Below are 18,722 nucleotides of genomic sequence, written 5' to 3' on the forward strand. Positions count from 1 at the left end.
CCCAAGGCACCAGTAGAGGGATACTGTGGATGGAGGGTCAGGTCAGACAGAGAGGGCATGAGATACATTGAAGAGGATGACAGCTCTTAGGTCAGAAACACAGACATGGACATACATGGCTGCACACATACTGTATGTCACACACACATGAAGAGCTGATGGCTCTTGAGACCAGGCAGGGGATGTGTGCGTTATGTTCCTGACAGTGTGTCTGAGAGTCAGTCTGAGGACCCTATCTGTCTGTCAGGACTTCATCGAGGATTTCATACTGGTGGATGTCTATGGCTGGAAAGGTCAGTTCCCTGGGGAGCGTGATGTGTAGCGGTGATGGCTCATTTAGTCTGTGTGCATCAGCCCCTTCCTCTCTCTCTCTCCATCTCGCTCGCCACATCAAAAGTCTGGCTAGCAGGAACAAATGGAGACAGCCATGACCTTTCTGTCTCTCACTCACACCACCACAGCAGAGAATAAACTGGGGGTTCTGTCTGAAGCAATGAGGCGACAATGAGACTCCCTTCTGAGACATGGTGTGTGTGAGAGCAAGAGAGAGAGAGAGAGAGAGAGAGAGAGAGAGAGAGAGAGAGAGAGAGAGAGAGAGACATTCCAATCTGAGCGGCTGTGTTATATAGCATTGTATTGGAAGCGGTGGGGGAATGTGTGGCCGGCACAAAATTGAATTTGGGGTCCACAGATGTGACTGTTTGTGTGAGTCATCTGTGTGTCGTGTGGAGGTGTGGTCATGTGACCAGGGGGATGAGGTATTGCCTATCGTCCTCCACCGACAGCTCGCTCATCTTATGAACCATTCTGTTGCCTATTACCCAGCATAATTGAATGAGATCACACTGAATGTGACATATGAGGTCAACCTCACAGGAGCTGTTTATCATCATCTTAACACTCTTGCTGGAAGGTGAGCTTCTCAGAACATATTCGAATATCCTCTGCTTCTCTTACACACGCCTAACATACTAATTTAGTAGAACTGTCTGCTTATAAAATAAAATGTATGCCAGTCATCTTCACGAACCGAGAGGAGAAACGTTCTCAGCTCTGAGTCCTGCCACACACCACTGTTCTTTTTTTATTTTTTTATTTTTTTAATCACTCAGAAATACAATCATAGCCATGTCACTGCTGCCACAGCAACCAAAAGGTTAGCTCCGACAGAGATTGATGCACAGTGGCTGCTTCATAAATACTCAAATATTTTAAGGATATTTTCCTTTGTCTGTGAGTGAAGTTGCTTTGAGTGATATGTGACTTTATTGAATAAGCCTCACATTCAAACGAGCTGCTAATAGAATCATTAAGGTCCTGAGAATGACTAACATCAGACTGACAGCCCAGAAAAATATGTTCATAAGTCATTTGAGAAAACGACCTTGAACACAGACTCAAATTATACTTGTGGGGGGGGGAGGTTTTGGATCTACAGTATAAGCCTGTGTGTTAATAGGCTGAGAAGATCTTTGAAATAAACTTGAACTTTGAAGACCGTTGAAGCCTGTTGTCGCTATTCATTTATATACTGCAGCACAATACCATTTCTCTTAAAGGATTAGCGTTTTAGAAACGGGTGAATTGGCAGTGTGAGCTTTTTAAACACTGACGTCAGATTACGTGAAAAGGGTGCTCAAGAGAAAAAGGTAGAGGATGATGAAGAGGATAAATGAAGTGAATCAGAGCGAGAGAGAGAAGAGAGAGAGAGAGAGAGAATAACATTGCCCCAACACCGGTGAGGCATGCGACTGGGGAAATGAAGGACCTAATTGACCGTGACGGAGAAGAGGCTGGGCAGGGAGGGGTGTGTGTGTGTGTGAGGGGCAGGGGGGTGTATGTACAGTGCCTTGCAAAAGTATTCATCCCCCTTGGCGTTTTTCCTATTTTGTGACATTACAACCTGTAATTTAATACATTGATTTTTATTTGGATTTCATGTAATGGGCATGCACAAAATAGTCCAAATTGGTGAAGTGGAATGAAAAAAATAACTGAAAATTGGTGCGTACATATGTACTCACCCCCTTTGCTATGAAGCCCCTAAATAAGATCTAGTGCAGCCAATAACCTTCAGATGTCACATAATTAGTGAATTAAAGTCCACCTGTGTGCAATCTAAGTGTCACATGATCTGTCACATGATCTCAGTATATATATATATATATATATATATATATATATATATATATATATATATATATATATATATATATACACCTGTTCTGAATGGCCCCAGAGTCTGCAACACCACTAAGCAAGGGGCACCACCAAGCAAGTGGCACCATGAAGACCAAGGAGCTCTCCAAACAGGTCAGGGACAAAGTTGTGGAGAAGTACAGATCAGGGTTGAGTTATAAAAACTATCAGAAACTTTGAACATCCCATGGAGCACTATTAAATCCTTTATTAAAAAATGGAAAGAATATGGCATCACAACAAACCTGAGAGAGGGCCGCCCAACAAAACTCAAGGACCAGGCAAGGAGAGCATTAATCAGAGAGGCAACAAAGAGACCAAAGATAACCCTGAAGGAGCTGCAAAGCTCCACAGCGGAGATTGGAGTACCTGTCCATAGGACCACTCTAAGCCGTACACTCCACAGAGCTGGGCTGGGCTTACAGAAGAGTGGCCAGAAAAAAAGCCATTGCTAAAAGTAATAAATAAGCAAACACGTTTGGTGTTTGCCAAAAGGCATGTGGGAGAGTCCCCAAACATATGGAAGAAGGTACTCTGGTCAGATGAGACTAAAATTGAGCTTTGGAGGTTCTGTCACACCCTGACCTTATTTATCTTTGTTTTCTTTATTATTTTGGTTAGATCAGGGTGTGATGAGGGTGGTATGTGTGTTTTTGTCTTGTCTAGGGTTTTTTGTATATCTATGGGGTTTTGGGATTGTCTAGGTAAATGTAGGTCTATGGTGGCCTGAATTGGTTCCCAATCAGAGACAGCTGTTTATCGTTGTCTCTGATTGGGGATCCTATTTAGGTTGCCATTTTCCATTTTGGTTTGTGGGTGATTGTCTATGTGTAGTTGCCTCTCAGCACTCGTTATTAGCGGCACGGTCGTTTTGTTACATGGTTAGTTTGTTTAGTGTTCTTCGTAAATAAAGAAGAATGTATTCAAATCACGCTGCGCCTTGGTCTCCTCGTTATGACGAACGTGACAGGTTCACCTTCCATGACCCTAAGCATACTGCTAAAGCACCACTTGAGTGGTTTTAAGGGAAAACATTTAAATGTCTTGAAATGGCCTAGTCAAAGCCCAGACCTCAATCCAATTGAGAACCTGTGGTATGACTTAAAGATTGCTGTACACCAGCGGAACCCATCCAACTTGAAGGAGCAGGAGCAGGATGCCTTGAAGAATGGGCAAAAATCCCAGTGGCTAGATGTGCCAAGCTTATAGAGACATACCCCAAGAGACTTGCAGCTGTAATTGCTGCAAAAGGTTGCTCTACAAAGTATTGCTTTGGGGGGGTGAATAGTTATGCACTCTCAAGTTCTGTTTTTTTTGTCTTATTTCTTGTTTGCTTCACAATAAAACACATTTTGCATCTTCAAAGTGGTAGACATGTTGTGTAAATCAAATGATACAAAACCCCAAACATTTTTAATTCCAGGTTGTAAGGCAACAAAATAGGAAAAATGCCAAGGGGGGTGAATACTCTCACAAGCCACTGTATGTTTGTGTGTGTGAGCACCTCAGAGCCCCATTCGATGAGACGCTAATGACATGGGTAATACATTCAACAAGGTGACACCCAAAATGAAGGGCTGAGCTGCTGAGGGTAGGGTAGAAGTGTTTAATTAAATACACCATCTGTGACTGTGTGTGTGTGTGACTGTCTCTGTGTCTGTCTGTGAGGCTCTGTGCTGCTCATTAAAACAGGACCCACCACTGGATATGACAAGCCTATGATGGATGAACATGTTGAGATTATTTCTACAACTCCAGAAGAATGAGTTGGAAGAGAAAGAAAGAGAGAAAAAACAGAGGAAGAGGTATAGAGAGAGGAAGGACATGAGAATAAGCACTGCAGTCATCACTCTCAGCATGGCTGATAATAAGGCCATGAAATTAACATATGATTGCTTCTTTCTTTAATCTTAATTAGCTGGTCTGAGACTCAGCTTTCTCCCTCCCTCCCGTGCTTTCCCTAAGAAAGTTCATCTTTCCCTTTCAAGACGATTCGATACGGATCTAGATACATGGGCTCTGATAAAATACAGGAACGATACGTTATAGTCTGAAATGATTCGGTTCGATGAGATACGATTCGATGCAGTAACATTTGACGCACAAACACATGAGTTTTCCATTCTAAATTAAAATTAGCTGCTGAGCTGGATCTGTCTGAGCTGACTTCTGTGTGTGTGTGTGTCTATGGTGTATGTGCTATCTAGGCACCTTAGCTGAGCCATAAAGGAGACTAGGCATCTACCACCCTACTATCACAGAGGGGGGGGGGGGGGGGGGGGGGATGTAGCCCCTCCACACACACACTTTGGTTCTGAAATCACCATGAACCACTAACTAACTTGTCATTTTTGCAGATTAAGTGTTTGGGTTAGTAATGTATCAATATTATAATTATAATTAATTATAATTATAAAAATTAGCTATGACATAGCCAATGAATACCAGTCAAAGGTTTGGACACTTATTTAAGGCCTTTTCTTTATTTTTACTATTTTCTGCATTGAAGACATCAAAACTATGAAATAACACATATGGAATCATGTAGTAACCAAAATATATGTTATATTTGAGATTCTGCAAAGTAGCCACCATTTGCATTGATGACAGCTTTCCACACTCTTGGCATTCTCTCAACCAGCTTCATGAGGTAGACACCTGTAATGCTTTTCCAACAGTCTTGCTTTTCCTTCACTCTGAGGTCCAACTCATCCCAAACCATCTCAATTGGGTTGAGGTCGGGTGAGTGTGGAAGCCAGGTAATCTGATGCAGCACTCCATCACCCAATTCAATTCAAGGTGCTTTATTGGCATGGGAAACATTTGTTAACATTGCCAAAGCAAGTGAAGTAGATCATATACAAAAGTGAAATAAACAATAAAAATGAACAGTAAACATTACACTCACAGAAGTTCCAAAATAATAAAGACATTGCAAATGTCATCTTATGTATATATACAGTGTTGTAACGATGTGCAAATGGTTAAAGTGCAAAAGGGAAAATAAATAAACATAAATATGGGTTGTATTTACAATGGTATTTGTTCTTCACCGGTTTCCCTTTTCTTGTGGCAACAGGTCACAAATATTGCAGCTGTAATGGCACACTGTGGTATTTTACCCAGTAGATATGGGAGTTAATCAAAATCGGGTTTGTTTTTAAATTCTTTGTGGTTCTGTGAAATCTGAGGAAGATATGTCTCTCTAATATGGTCATTCATTTGGCAGGAGGCTAGGAAGTGCAGCTCAGTTACCACCTCATTTTGTGGGCAGTGTGCACATAGTCTGTCTTCTCTTGAGAGCCAGGTCTGCCTACGGCGGCCTTTCTCAATAGCAAGGCTATGCTCACTGAGTCTACATACAGTGGGGCAAAAAAGTATTTAGTCAGCCACCAATTGTGCAAGTTCTCCCACTTAAAAAGATGAGAGAGGCCTGTAATTTTCATCATAGGTACACTTCAACTATGACAGACAAAATGAGAAAAAGAAATCCAGAAAATCACATTGTAGGATTTTCTATGAATTTATTTGCAAATTATGGTGGAAAATAGTATTTGGTCACCTACAAACAAGCTAGATTTCTGGCTCTCACAGACCTGTAACTTCTTATTTAAGAGGCTCCTCTGTCTTCCACTTGTTACCTGTATTAATGGCACCTGTTTGAACTTGTTATCAGTATAAAAGACACTTGTCCACAACCTCAAACAGTCACACTCCAAACTCCACTATGGCCAAGACCAAAGAGCTGTCAAAGGACACCAGAAACAAAATTGTAGACCTGCACCAGGCTGGGAAGACTGAATCTGCAATAGGTAAGCAGCTTGGTTTGAAGAAATCAACTGTGGGAGCAATTATTAGGAAATGGAATATATACAAGACCACTGATAATCTCCCTCAATCTGGGGCTCCATGCAAGAACTCACCCTGTGGGGCCAAAATGATCACAAGAACGGTGAGCAAAAATCCCAGAACCACACGGGGGGGACCTAGTGAATGACCTGCAGAGAGCTGGGACCAAAGTAACAAAGCCTACCATCAGTAACACACTACGCCGCCAGGGACTCAAATCCTGCAGTGCCAGACGTGTCCCCCAGCTTAAGCCAGTACATGTCCAGGCCCGTCTGAAGTTTGCTAGAGAGCATTTGGATGATCCAGAAGAAGATTGGGAGAATGTCATATGGTCAGATGAAACCAAAATATAACTTTTTGGTAAAAACTCAACTCGTTGTGTTTGGAGGACAAAGAATGCTGAGTTGCATGCAAAGAACACCATACCTACTGTGAAGCATGGGGGTGGAAACATCATGCTTTGGGGCTGTTTTTCTGCAAAGGGACCAGGACAACTGATCTGTGTAAAGGAAAGAATGAATGGGGCCATGTATCGTGAGATTTTGAGTGAAAACCTCCTTCTATCAGCAATGGCATTGAAGATGAAACGTGGCTGGGTCTTTCAGCATGACAATGATCCCAAACATTGATCTGTTTGTGTTCGGAACAGCTTGCTTAGGTGACTCTTCTCCAGGTTCATCTCTCTGTAGGTGATGGCTTTGTTATGGAATGTTTGGGAATCGCTTCCTTTTAGGTGGTTGTAGAATTTAGCAGCTCTTTTCTGAATTTTGATAATTAGCGGGTATCGGCATAATTCTGCTCTGCATGCATTATTTGGTGTTTGACGTTGTACACAGAGGATATTTTTGCAGAATTCTACAGGCAGAGCCTCAATTTGGTGTTTATCCCATTTTTTGAATTCTTGGTTGGTGAGTGGGCCCCAGACCTCACAACCATAAAGGGTAATGGGTTCCATAACTGATTCAAGTATTTTTAGCCAGATCCTAATTGGTAGGTTGAATTTTATGTTCCTTTTGATGGCATAGAATGCCCTTCTTGCCTTGTCTCTCAGATCGTTTACAGCTTTGTGGAAGTTACCTATAGCGCTGATGTTTAGGCCATGGTTTGTATAGTTTTTTTGCTTGCTCTAGGGCAATGGTGCCTAGATGGAATTTGTATTTGTGGTCCTGGCGACTGGACCTTTTTTGGCACATCATTATTTTGAGATTTACTGTCAGGGCCCAGGTCTGGCAGAATATGTGCAGAAGATCTAGGTGCTGCTGTAGGCCTTCCTTGGTTGGTGACAGAAGCACCAGATCAAACAGTAGGCATTTTACTTCAGATTCTAGTAGGGTGAGGCCGGTTGCTGCAGACAGTTCTAGTGCTCTCGCCAACTCAATGATATACAGTATATGTTGAAGAGGGTGGGGCTCACTCTCCTTCTTGGTCAAATAGCCCTTACACATCCTGGAGGTGTGTTCTATCTGCCATCACTTCATATTTCAGCATGATAATGCATGCCCCAATGTCTCAAGGGTCTGTACACAATTTTTGGAAGCTATAAATGTGCCAGTTCTTCCATGGCCTGCGTACTAACCAGACATGTCACCCGTTGATGTCACGACTTCTGCCGAAGTCGAAGCCTCTCCCTCTCTCTCTCTGTTCGGGCGGTGCTCGGCGGTCGACGTCACCGGTCTTCTTGCCATCATTGATCCATTTTTCATATTCCATTGGTTTTGTCTTGTTTTCATACACACCTAGTTTCAATCCCATTCATTACCTGTTGTGTATTTAACCCTCTGTTTTCCCTCATGTCTTTGTCAGAGATTGTTTTATGTTCAGTATTCATGTTTTGTATTTTGGTGCCACGACGGGTCCTCATACCCACTTTGTTTCATTGTATTTCATGGTTTTGGAGTGTTTTAAGTTATTAAACTACTCCATTCCACCAAGTTTTTATTCTCCTGCGCCTGACTTCCCTGCCACCTATACACATGACTATGACAGTTGAGCATGTTTGGGATGCTCTGGATAGACAGCATGTTCCAGTTCCCGCCGATATCCAACAACTTCCCACAGCTATTGAAGAGGAGTGGCACAACATCCCGCAGGCCACAATCAACAGCCTGAGGCAAATGGTGGTCACACCAGATACTGATTTTCTGATCAACACCCCTACCAACAGATGCATATTTGTATTCCCAGTCATGTGAAATCCATAAATGTATTTCAATTGAATTAATTGAATGATATATGAACTGTAACAGTAAAATCTTTGAAATTGTCGCATGTTGCGTTTATATTTTTATTCCGTATACATACAGTATTTTGTCAACTAATAAAGCCAAATATCACGCAGGCCATTTTAGCATTTGAATGCTGAAGGTACAGCAAGATCAAGAACAGGCCGGCCTACCGTGCGTTGGTCAGGGTGCGAAGCTGGGCACAGAGTGCAGTTTAACTAGGCTACTGATATCGGCTGGGGTTGTAGCACAGTTACATGCAGTTTGGCACTGAAGGGAAGGACACATCAGTTGTCCTATTTTCGAAAGGTAGAAAGAATGTAATATAAGCTAAAAGAATGTGTGAACCGGCGAGTTGTAACGTTTGAATCGATTTTCTGACCCGTTGTAGTGGCAAAACGTCATTCAGGGTTTTGAGCCCCACCTGCATGTTATTTTGCCATTAATACGTGTCACATATCAGTTTGCAAACAATGTCCCCAAAAAATAATTGGAGCAACATCCAAACATGGTCTCTTTTTTGCTTTCTTGAGTAAGGCAGCTCCAAAATGCAGGTGTTTCAGCCCAGCGCAGTGCTTTCTGTGGTGGTGGGGCAGCCAGCATAAAATACAGAGTGTAGGTTGACAAAATATGCCCACAAATTGTGTGCTGCTGCATAAATGATGTAATATACCAGGGAGATATGCATACTGTAGCTAAGAAAGTAATACTAAGTGTATGTTGTGTAGTAAGCTGCAAGTAGCCCATGTGCCTCACCCTAATCATTTGGCCCCTTTCCCCCTTATAACTTAGCCTAGTGTTCTGATATGGTGGTGCACATGTAGCCTTTAGCCTGTTTTAGGAATTATATCACTGTACAAATAGTTATATTGATTACGTCCATCTTAGCTTGCTCATTAAAATGTCTTACTCGAAATTACGGATTACCTCATCCACTCATTGTTCCCTTTTTCCATAGTTTGTACGTCTCAATTGTCAGAAGAAACTACATTTGTTTATGAAAGTCAGCCATATCAGGTGGCAGTGTAGTGGTGTAGCAGTGTTAAGAATTCACAACAGACAGTATCTGCTGTATAGACTGTTCTCATTGTTTAGAAACCCACACCCAAGCCATCTCTCCCTGGTACCTTCCAGTCAAACCATAGCCATCTCCCTCACATGAATGAATGCGGCCTAAGGCATCATAAATCTACTGTCAGCATTAAGCCCCAGAGGCCCACTCTCAGTTCACACAGACACAATATAGTTTTAAGAACCCCTTATTCTGTTGCATAAAACAATATTTTGATGCAATAACAGTATTATAAAATAATCTTAGAATTTCACCCACAACAACATGCATAAAATAAAAAAAAATGGGAATTTTCCCCACCAAGATTTACATGCTAAAATCGTCACTGGATCGATGCATACTTAATTTGGATTGGTTTGGGGTCCGCAGCTCGATGCACTTGTATCTTAAACATTTGAATCAGGGGCCGATGCGTATCGGTGAAATGTTGCATCCCTAGCTTTCTCTCGCTCTTTCACAAGCTCTCCCTCACCTTATCTGCCTTGTAGCACTCTTTCCCTCACCTCATCTGCCTTGTAGCACTCTTTCCCACCCGTTCTCTCTCTTTATTTCTATAGCAATCACCCTCTTTGAAGCTCCTCCATCCTTCTCTCACTATCTCTTTCACCCCCGAAAGCCTCACTCTCCCCTACCATCCTCCCTCTCTCTCTCTCCCCCTACAAATCTCTCTCTCTCCATCACTGCCCATCTCTCTCCTTCATCAGATGATTAATCCTTGCTGAGGCATACAGTAAAGTCATACAGCAGGGATAGTCATTTGTAAACGGCTAGTAATGCCTTTCCCTCATACCTCATCTGATATTTATACATCTCATTCCTATAGCCTGAGTGGCAGGCAAGCCCCTTGAGAGCACATTCAGATAGAGATACGGCCTAGTAGGAGGGGAACGGCTAGGCCTCTGTCTCATCGAGTCATCTTAATACTAAACCTCATCTCTCTCTCTCTAAGTGTGAAGTGTATCTCTCATATCATACCAACAGAGCCATTTTCTGTTCTCCATTCATGAGGATAGAGTGAGATGAAAGCAGTGTGTTCTAAATCCACACAGATGAAGGGGACGAGACAAGAAGAGAGGAGAGGAGAGGGGGTGTAGAGATGAGATATGTCTGCTGCTAAGGCAGAAAGTTTGGGACTTTCAGTAGCTAGTCTGTTTGATGTTTAGCTTTTGAAAGGAGGGGTAACTGAATGCAGAGACAGGAGCCAGGGGAGGAGGAGGAGAAGGAAGAAGGGAGGGGATTAAGACTGACAGTTGCAGGTCATAACAGAACAGGGCAGGACAGGGAGGCACAGCTGAACTGCTGATCAGCTGAGATGCCACCAGTTCTGGCACCTCAGAACTCAGAGAACACAGTGTCAGTGACAGATTCACTGAATGAGATAGATACACTATATATACACATAAGTATGTGGACACCCCTTCAAATTTGTTGATTCGGCTATTTCAGCCACACCATTGCTGACAGGTGTCTAAAATCGAGCACACAGCCATGCAATCTCCATAGACAAACATTGGCAGTAGAATGGCCTTACTGAAGAGCACAGTGAATTTCAATGTGGCACCGTCATAGGATGCCACCTTTTCAACAATCAGCTTGTCAAAATTCTGCTCTGCTAGTGCTGTTCCAGTCAACTGTAAGTGCTGTTTTTATGAAGTGGAAACGTCTAGGAGCAACAACGGCTCAGCCGCGAAGTGGTAGGCCACACAAGCTCACAGAACGGGATCGCTGAGTGCTGAAGCTCGTAGTGTGTCCTTGGTTATAACACTCACTATCGAGTTCCAAACTGCCTCTGGAAGCAACATCAGTACAATAACTGTTCATTGGGAGCTTCATGAAATGGGTTTCCATGGCTGTGCAGCAGCGCACAAGTCTAAGATCACCATGCGCAATGCCAAGCATCGGCTGGAGTGGAGTAAAGCTCGTCGCCATTGGAAACGCATTCTCTGGAGTGATGAGTCACGCTTCACCATCTGGCTAGTCCAACGGACAAACCTGGGTTTGACGGATGCCAGGAGAACGCTACCTGCCCGAATGCATAGTTCCAACTGTAAAGTGGGGCTGTTTTTCATGGTTTGGGCTAGGCCCCTTAGTTCCAGTGAAGGGAAATCTTGACACTACAGCATACAATGACATTCTAGAAAATTCTGTGCTTCCAACTTTGTGGCAACAGTTTGGGGAAGGCCCTTTCCTATGTCAGCATGACCAAAGCAAGGTCCATACAGAAATGGTTTGTCGAGATCAGTGTGGAAGAACTTGACTGGTCTGCACAGAGCCCTGACCTTAACCCCATCAAACCCCTTTTGGATGAATTGGAACGCAGACTGCGAGCCAGGCCTAATCGCCAAACATCACTGCCCGACCTCACTAATGCTCTTGTGACTGAATGGAAGCAAGTCCCCGCAGCAATGTTCCAAAATCTAGTGGAAAGCCTTCCCAGAAGAGTGGAGGCTGTTATAGCAACAAAAGGGGGACCAACTCCATTTTAAATGTCCATGACTCTGGAATGAGATGTTCGACAAGGAGGTGTCTACATACTTTTGGTCATGTAGTGTCCATTCTGGCTCCAAAAACTGATAGACACAGAAAAAGTGAGGCCAGTAAGGGACACAAAGAGGGAGGCAGATGGAGAGTGAGCGAGTGAGAAAGAGAGTGAGGTGGAGAGAGACAGAGAAAGAGCAGTGGAGAAAAGCAAGAGTGACAGAGGTAAAGTGAGAGAGAGAGAGAGACAGACAGATAGAGACAGACAGACAGAAAGAGGGACAGGGAGTGATAGCTAACGAGCGAGGAGTCTGAGGCTGAGGGCAGTAGACAGGTGATAGAAGGCTTCTGCTGCCAGCCACCCACACTGAAGAGGTCACAGTCACTCACACCTGCCAGTGATGTGTCAATGAGAAGGGCCTGACCTTTTTGTCTACCAACTACAGGTAGAATACCTTTGTGTCTACGAAAGTTACAGCCTACAGATAGGCCTACTGACAAACAACAGACAGTCATTTAGGTGAGACACTGCAGGAGGATGGCAAAGGGGGGTTTGAGTGGGCACTGGGCATTGTACTGAAGTGTGGGTGTATGAGTCTCTGGCGGATATCCTACCTGAGGCTGCGTGAGCGGGGGCGCATGGGCGAGTGTCGTCCCTCCTCGTCGGTGATGCTCTCGGAGCTGAAGTGCTTGGTGAGGAAGTGCAGCTCGTCCGCCGTGGGCTGGAAGGGCAGCTGGTGCAGCTTCTCCTGGGATGAACAGGATGACTGTGAGAAGCAGAGAGGGAGGGATTACAAGGGTAGAAGAGCCGGGCGCTAGTAGCGGCTAACTGCTAGAGGGAGGGAGTACAAGGGCAAAAGAGCCCATTGCTAGCAGCGAGTAACTGGGGCTGGGAATGGTAACTCCTGGCTAGTGGCTATGGTCGTGTGCTCTACACTCAACTGGGCTGTTGCCTTTGAAGAAGAGATAAAAAAAACTGTGATTGAACAAACTCTGGAGAGTTTAAAATTGGGATAACGGTTTGGGATAGCTGCATGATGAGACTAATGATGATTTGAAAAAAGTAGCTTGAAAGGCATGAGCTCTGCTTAGTTTTTTTGCGCAGGCTGTACACATTTCATTAGTCTCTCATTCACAATTTGACAATCACTTGATCATGCCTCGAATTTCACGACGGCATCCCCTATGTGCACCCTAAAAGAATGCATGCCTTTTGCGGCCAGTGGACATTGTGCCCTTGGCCCAGAGTGCAGCGTTGTGCCCTGAAGCTCCTAAGCACCTCTCACTCACATGGCTCTCCATAACGTGATCGGGTCTTTCTCACAGGCAACAAGTGAAGACAGACACATTGGGGACGCAACTGCATATTGAAAATATTGGAAGAACTGTCCGTCCAGATTTACTTTTCGTCAGTCAACAAGATGAGTAGGCCTAACGAACAGGAAAAGCACTAGCCTATGTCAATCTACCATCCCCCATAGTACAAAAGTACAAAAAATACATTCTGTATGCATGCACACACACCAAGGTACAGTACATTCAGAAAGTATTCAGACCCCTTCACTTTTTCCACATTTTGTTACGTAACAACCTTATTCTAAAATGGAATAAATACATATCCCCATTAATCTACAATCTACAAAATACCTCATAATGACAAAGTGAAACCAGGTTTACAAAAAAATATTTTAAATAAAAAACAGAAATACCTTATTTTGTATTTAGAACCTTTGCTATGGGACTCAAAATTGAGCTCAGCTGCATCCTGTTTCCATTGATCATCCTTGAGATGTTTCTACAACTGGATTGGACTCCACCTGTGGTAAATTCAATTAATTGGACATGATTTGGAAAGGCACTCACTCACCTATTTATATAAAAGGTCCCACAGTTGACAGTGCATGTCAGAGAAAAAAAAACAATCCATGAGGTCGAAGGAATTGTCCGTAGAGCTCCAAGACAGGATTGTGTAAAGGATTGTGCATCATTGAAAGTCCACCAAAACATAGTGGCCTCCATCATTATTAAATGGAAGAAGTTTGGAACCACCATGACTCTTCCTAGAGCTGACCGCCTGGCCAAATTGAGCAATCAAGGGAGAAGGGCCTTGGTCAGTGATGTGACCAAGAACCCGACGGTCATTCTGACAGAGCTCCAGAGTTCCTCTGTGGAGATGGGAGAACCTTCCAGAAGGACAACCATCTCTGCACGACTCCACCAATCAGGCCTTTATGGTAGAGTGGCCAGAAGGAAGCCACTCCTCAGTAAAAGGCACACACAGCCCGTTTGGAGTTTGCCAAAAGGCACCTAAAGGACTATCAGACCATGAGAAACAAGATGCTCTTGTCTGATGAAACCAAGAATGAACTCTTTGGCCTGAATGCCAATCGTCACGTCTGGAAGAAACCTGGCACCATCCCTACGGTGAAGCATGATGGTGGCAGCGTCATGCTGTGGGGATGTATTTGAGCGGAAGGGACTGGGAGAGTAATCAGAATCGAGGGAAAGATGAATGAAGCAAAGTACAAAGAAATCCCTGATGGAAACCTGCTCCAGAGCACTTAGGGCCTCAGACTGGGGCGAAGGTTCACCTTCCAACAGGACAACGACTCTAAACACACAGCAAAGACAACGCTGGAGTGGCTTCGGGACAAGTCTCTGAATATCCTTGAGTGGCCCAGCCAGAGCCAAAACTTGAACCCAATCTAACATCTCTGGAGAAACCTGAAAATAGCTGTGCAGCGACGCTCCACATCAAACCTGACAGGGTTTGAGAGGATCTGCAGAGAAGCTTGCCAAGCTTGTAGCGTCATATTCAAGAAGACTCGAGGCTGTAATCGCTGCCAAAGGTGCTTCAACAAAGTACTGTGTAAAGGGTCTGAATACTTATGTAAAAGTAGTATTTACATTTTACATTTTTTATTCATTTGCAAAAAAATATAAAAACCTGCTTTTGCTGGGTCATTATGGTGCATATTGTGTAGATTTACGAGTGAAGCTGTAACATGACAAGATGTGGAATAAGTCAGGGCGTCTGAATCCTTTCCGAATGCTCTAGTGTTAGGATTTCCATTTGAAATTTGATTTGGTTTAAGTTTTATCATAACATTTGTATAAAATTTAGATATTATTTAGTTTCAGTTTAAGTGTTAGGGACAGAAAGTAGCCTATGCTTGTAGGCTAGGAGCCAATTATGTGCTGTGTAGTTTTTGTTGACGGTGGGCAGTAATGCATAAGGTGATTGGTCAGGTCATAGGTTAGGTAGTGTCAGCAAGATGGTGTAGATGCACAAAGTAAACAGTAGTAATGGGTCAACTTCCATAACAACCAGGAGTGCTGAAGCGAGAGGTTAAACTTCTCCACTGTTTCGGTCCTGTAGCTACCAGTTGTAGCAGCGTGAAGCGCGTATACATGCACATACTGTATACTCTGTGTGACTGTGTGAGAGCAAAGTCTTGCATCGTGCTCATCTCAGTGGCCACATCTGTCAAGTCGGTGAACACCATTGGTCGCCGCCTTTCAAATTGTGTTGCATGCATAATGGGTTAAAGAATTGTCTGACGTGCCTAAATGCCAACTGCATGAACTTTACAAAAATCACAATCAAACGTCATTAAGTTTTGACGGCAAGTTTCTGCAGTTGCTCTTCACCAACTTCACCCTGCAGCCATCACCTGCATTGTGGGAGGCTCTGTTGTCAACCAATCATTAGGGTGTTGGTTTTTGCGAACGTGACCAAAGACATAAATGAAACAAGAAACAATTTGACTCAATTTATGTATACAGTAGCTATACATTAGTGGCCAGTTTATTAGGTACACTCATCTAGTCCTGGGTCGGTACCCCTTTGCCTCCAGAACAGCCTGAATTATTCAGGGGATGGAAATGTTGCTCAATTGGTATCAAGGGACATGATTAGAGATGCACCAGCACTACATTTTTGGCCGATACTGATATCCGATATTTTCCTTGCCCCAAAAAATTATACCGATAACCAATATTACATTTTTTAAAATTTTAACACACACACACACACAAACACGAACGAACGCAGTGGTCTAAGGCCCTACATCTCAGTGCAAGAGGCGTCACTAGAGTCCTTGGTTCGAATCCAGGCTGTATTACATCCGGCCGTGATTGGGAGTCCCGTAGGGCGGCGCACAATTGGCCCAGCGTCGTCTGGGTTTGGCCGGGGTAGGCCGTCATTGTAAATAAGAATTTTACTTGCCTAGTTAAATAAAGGATACACACACCACACTGACCAAAAAGTTATTTTGTTGGCATTTACGTATGTTCCTATTACCAGTAAAACATAATCAAAACCTATTTATTTCACTTACTTGCTGTGCTGTTTCATTGTTCATTTTGTTTAGTCGTTTCATTCTCAACCAGGATTTCATCATGTCAAGCAGTGAAGTTTCAGCTCTGTCTGTCTGTGGTCTCTCTTCCTCGTTGCGAACTGTCGCTGTGTCCGATTCCATCTTGTCCAGCTGTGTATTTAACATTTCACGTAAACCCTGTTTCTTGTCTGCATCAAAGTAGAGGTCCTTGTACATAGCATCGAGCATGGTGGCGACACAGTAAAAAGATAATGCCACCGAATCGCTTGTGCACAGTCTGTCGGCAGTTTTGCTGAGCAGGCGTTTCAATGCCATGACGAAGGGTATCACATCTGCTGCAGGCGCAGTTGGTGAGTTTATTTCTCGAGTCAGTTGTTTGAATGGAGCTTGAAATGGCAGCAGCGGTATGACAACCAGCACATTCATGAGCATGCAATACGACTTTCCTCAGTACGAAATCCTCAACGACCCACTGTGCTGTCAGACTCAGCATGCTCATGGGGCTGATATCGCTGGTCCAAATGTCAGTCGTGAAGTTAATAGCAGTTACTGTGTAACTCCGGTAGGGAAACATCTGAAAAATAGCTCACTTGATAATGTGTACCGGTGTTCGACCAGTCGGCGAAAGCCAACATCACCCACGACAGAGAACGGTTGATTGTCAAGGGCAATGAATTCCATTATCTTGGATTTTGCCTTTGAGTTGTCTTGCTGAAATGTTCTTACTCTTTCAAATGACTGCTCAACTTGTTGACTGCTCGATCTACACAGCAGACATTGTGGGCTAGGTTAGGAATGCTGTGTTGCACCTGTAGCGCTAAATATTACGTGGCGTCCTTACGTCATGTACCTACGTTATATAGGTATACACGTCATCTACCTACGTTATATAGGTATACACGTCATCTACCTACGTTATATAAGTATGCACATCATGTACCTACGTTATATAGGTATGCACATCATGTACCTACGTTATATAGGTATGCACATCATGTACCTACGTTATATAGGTATGCACATCATGTACCCACGTTATAAAGGTATGCACATCATGTACCTACGTTATATAGGTATGCACATCATGTACCCACGTTATAAAGGTATGCACATCATGTACCTACGTTATATAGGTATGCACGTCAGCTTTGACATCGGTTTTGCACATCGGCGTTAAACTAGACAACCAATATGTTCACCGATATATCGTGCATCCCTAGACAGGACTGCATGTGGGTTTCTTTTTGTACCATTCTCAGTAAATCCTCAACACTGTTGTGCGTGAAAAGCCCAGGAGGCCCGTCCGTTTCAGGGAAAATAGAACCGGCGTGCCTGTCCCCGACGATCATACCACGCTCAAATTCGCTACGGTCACTCATTTTGACCATTCTAATGTTTAATCAAACAGTAACTGAATGCCTCGATGGCTGACCTTGACGCACACACACACACACACACACACACACACACACTCACCGAGACAGTGGAGCTGGGTGTGTTGGTGCCATATCCAGAGGAGGGCAGTGATGCCAGAGACCAGCGCCTGCCATCCGTCCTGAGAAGGAGATAGAAATGGAGGGAAACAGAGAGAGAGAGAAAGAGAGAGAGATATGGAGGAGCAGAGAGGATGGAACGGATTAATGTCAGACAAGTTACCTGGGTTAACTATGAAAGGTTTGATGGAGCCATGGTACCAAAGTTGTGCTTCTCCGAGCTAGATGTCTGTAAGAACTTGAACACTACAGACAATGTCTGCAAACACAAACACATGCAAGCAAACACACACACACACACACACTGACACAAACCAATAAACACACACACACACACACCTTCTGCCAAGACGACAACATATAAATGAATATGAGATTAAATGAAATATGTTCTGCAGGAGGGAGTACAGTCCTGGTTATAGGGCAGGTCCATGCAGGTTTGGGATGGCCATACTTGAATTTCAAGCACAATGACCAGGGAGGTTTTCGAATGGTTCACCTAGAAGAGCAACTATCGGTAGATGGGTAAAAAAAATGTATAAAATAGACATTGAATGTCCATTTGAGCATGGTGCAGTTAGTAATTACACTTTGGATGGAAACCGAGGCCAATGGTGACTTTAAAACTGTTATAGAGTTGAATGGCTGTGATAGAAGGTAACTGAGGATGGATCAACAACATTGCAGTTACTCCACAATACTAACATAATATACTGTACCGACGAAACATGCATCCTGTTTGCAATAAGGCACTAAAGTAATACTGCAAAACATGCATCCTGTTTGCAATATGGCACTAAAGTAATACTGCAAAACATGCATCCTGTTTGCAATATGGCACTAAAGTAATACTGCAAAACATGCATCCTGTTTGCAATATGGCACTAAAGTAATACTGCAAAACATGCATCCTGTTTGCAATAAGGTACTAAAGTAATACTGCAAAACATGCATCCTGTTTGCAAGATGGCACTAAAGTAATACTGCAAAACATGCATCCTGTTTGCAATAAGGTACTAAAGTAATACTGCAAAACATGCATCCTGTTTGCAATATGGCACTAAAGTAA

At 43.5% G+C, this 18,722-nt stretch overlaps 1 protein-coding gene across 8 annotated transcripts in view; it reads right to left on the bottom strand.

Moving 5' to 3' along the window:
- Window positions 1-18,722, bottom strand: part of LOC110521825 (microtubule-associated serine/threonine-protein kinase 2) — a 167,918-nt gene that overhangs the window by 29,755 nt on the left and 119,441 nt on the right. For all 8 annotated transcript variants that reach the window (XM_036969243.1, XM_036969242.1, XM_036969239.1 and 5 more), the window contains 2 exons: window positions 17,637-17,715; window positions 12,436-12,587 (listed from right to left, as the gene is read on the bottom strand). In XM_036969243.1, coding sequence (XP_036825138.1) covers window positions 12,436-12,587; window positions 17,637-17,715 — 231 coding nt within the window. The remainder of the gene's footprint in view (window positions 1-12,435; window positions 12,588-17,636; window positions 17,716-18,722) is intronic.

The sequence above is a fragment of the Oncorhynchus mykiss genome, chromosome 30 (genome assembly GCF_013265735.2).
Source record: "Oncorhynchus mykiss isolate Arlee chromosome 30, USDA_OmykA_1.1, whole genome shotgun sequence".
Lineage (NCBI taxonomy): Eukaryota > Metazoa > Chordata > Actinopteri > Salmoniformes > Salmonidae > Oncorhynchus > Oncorhynchus mykiss.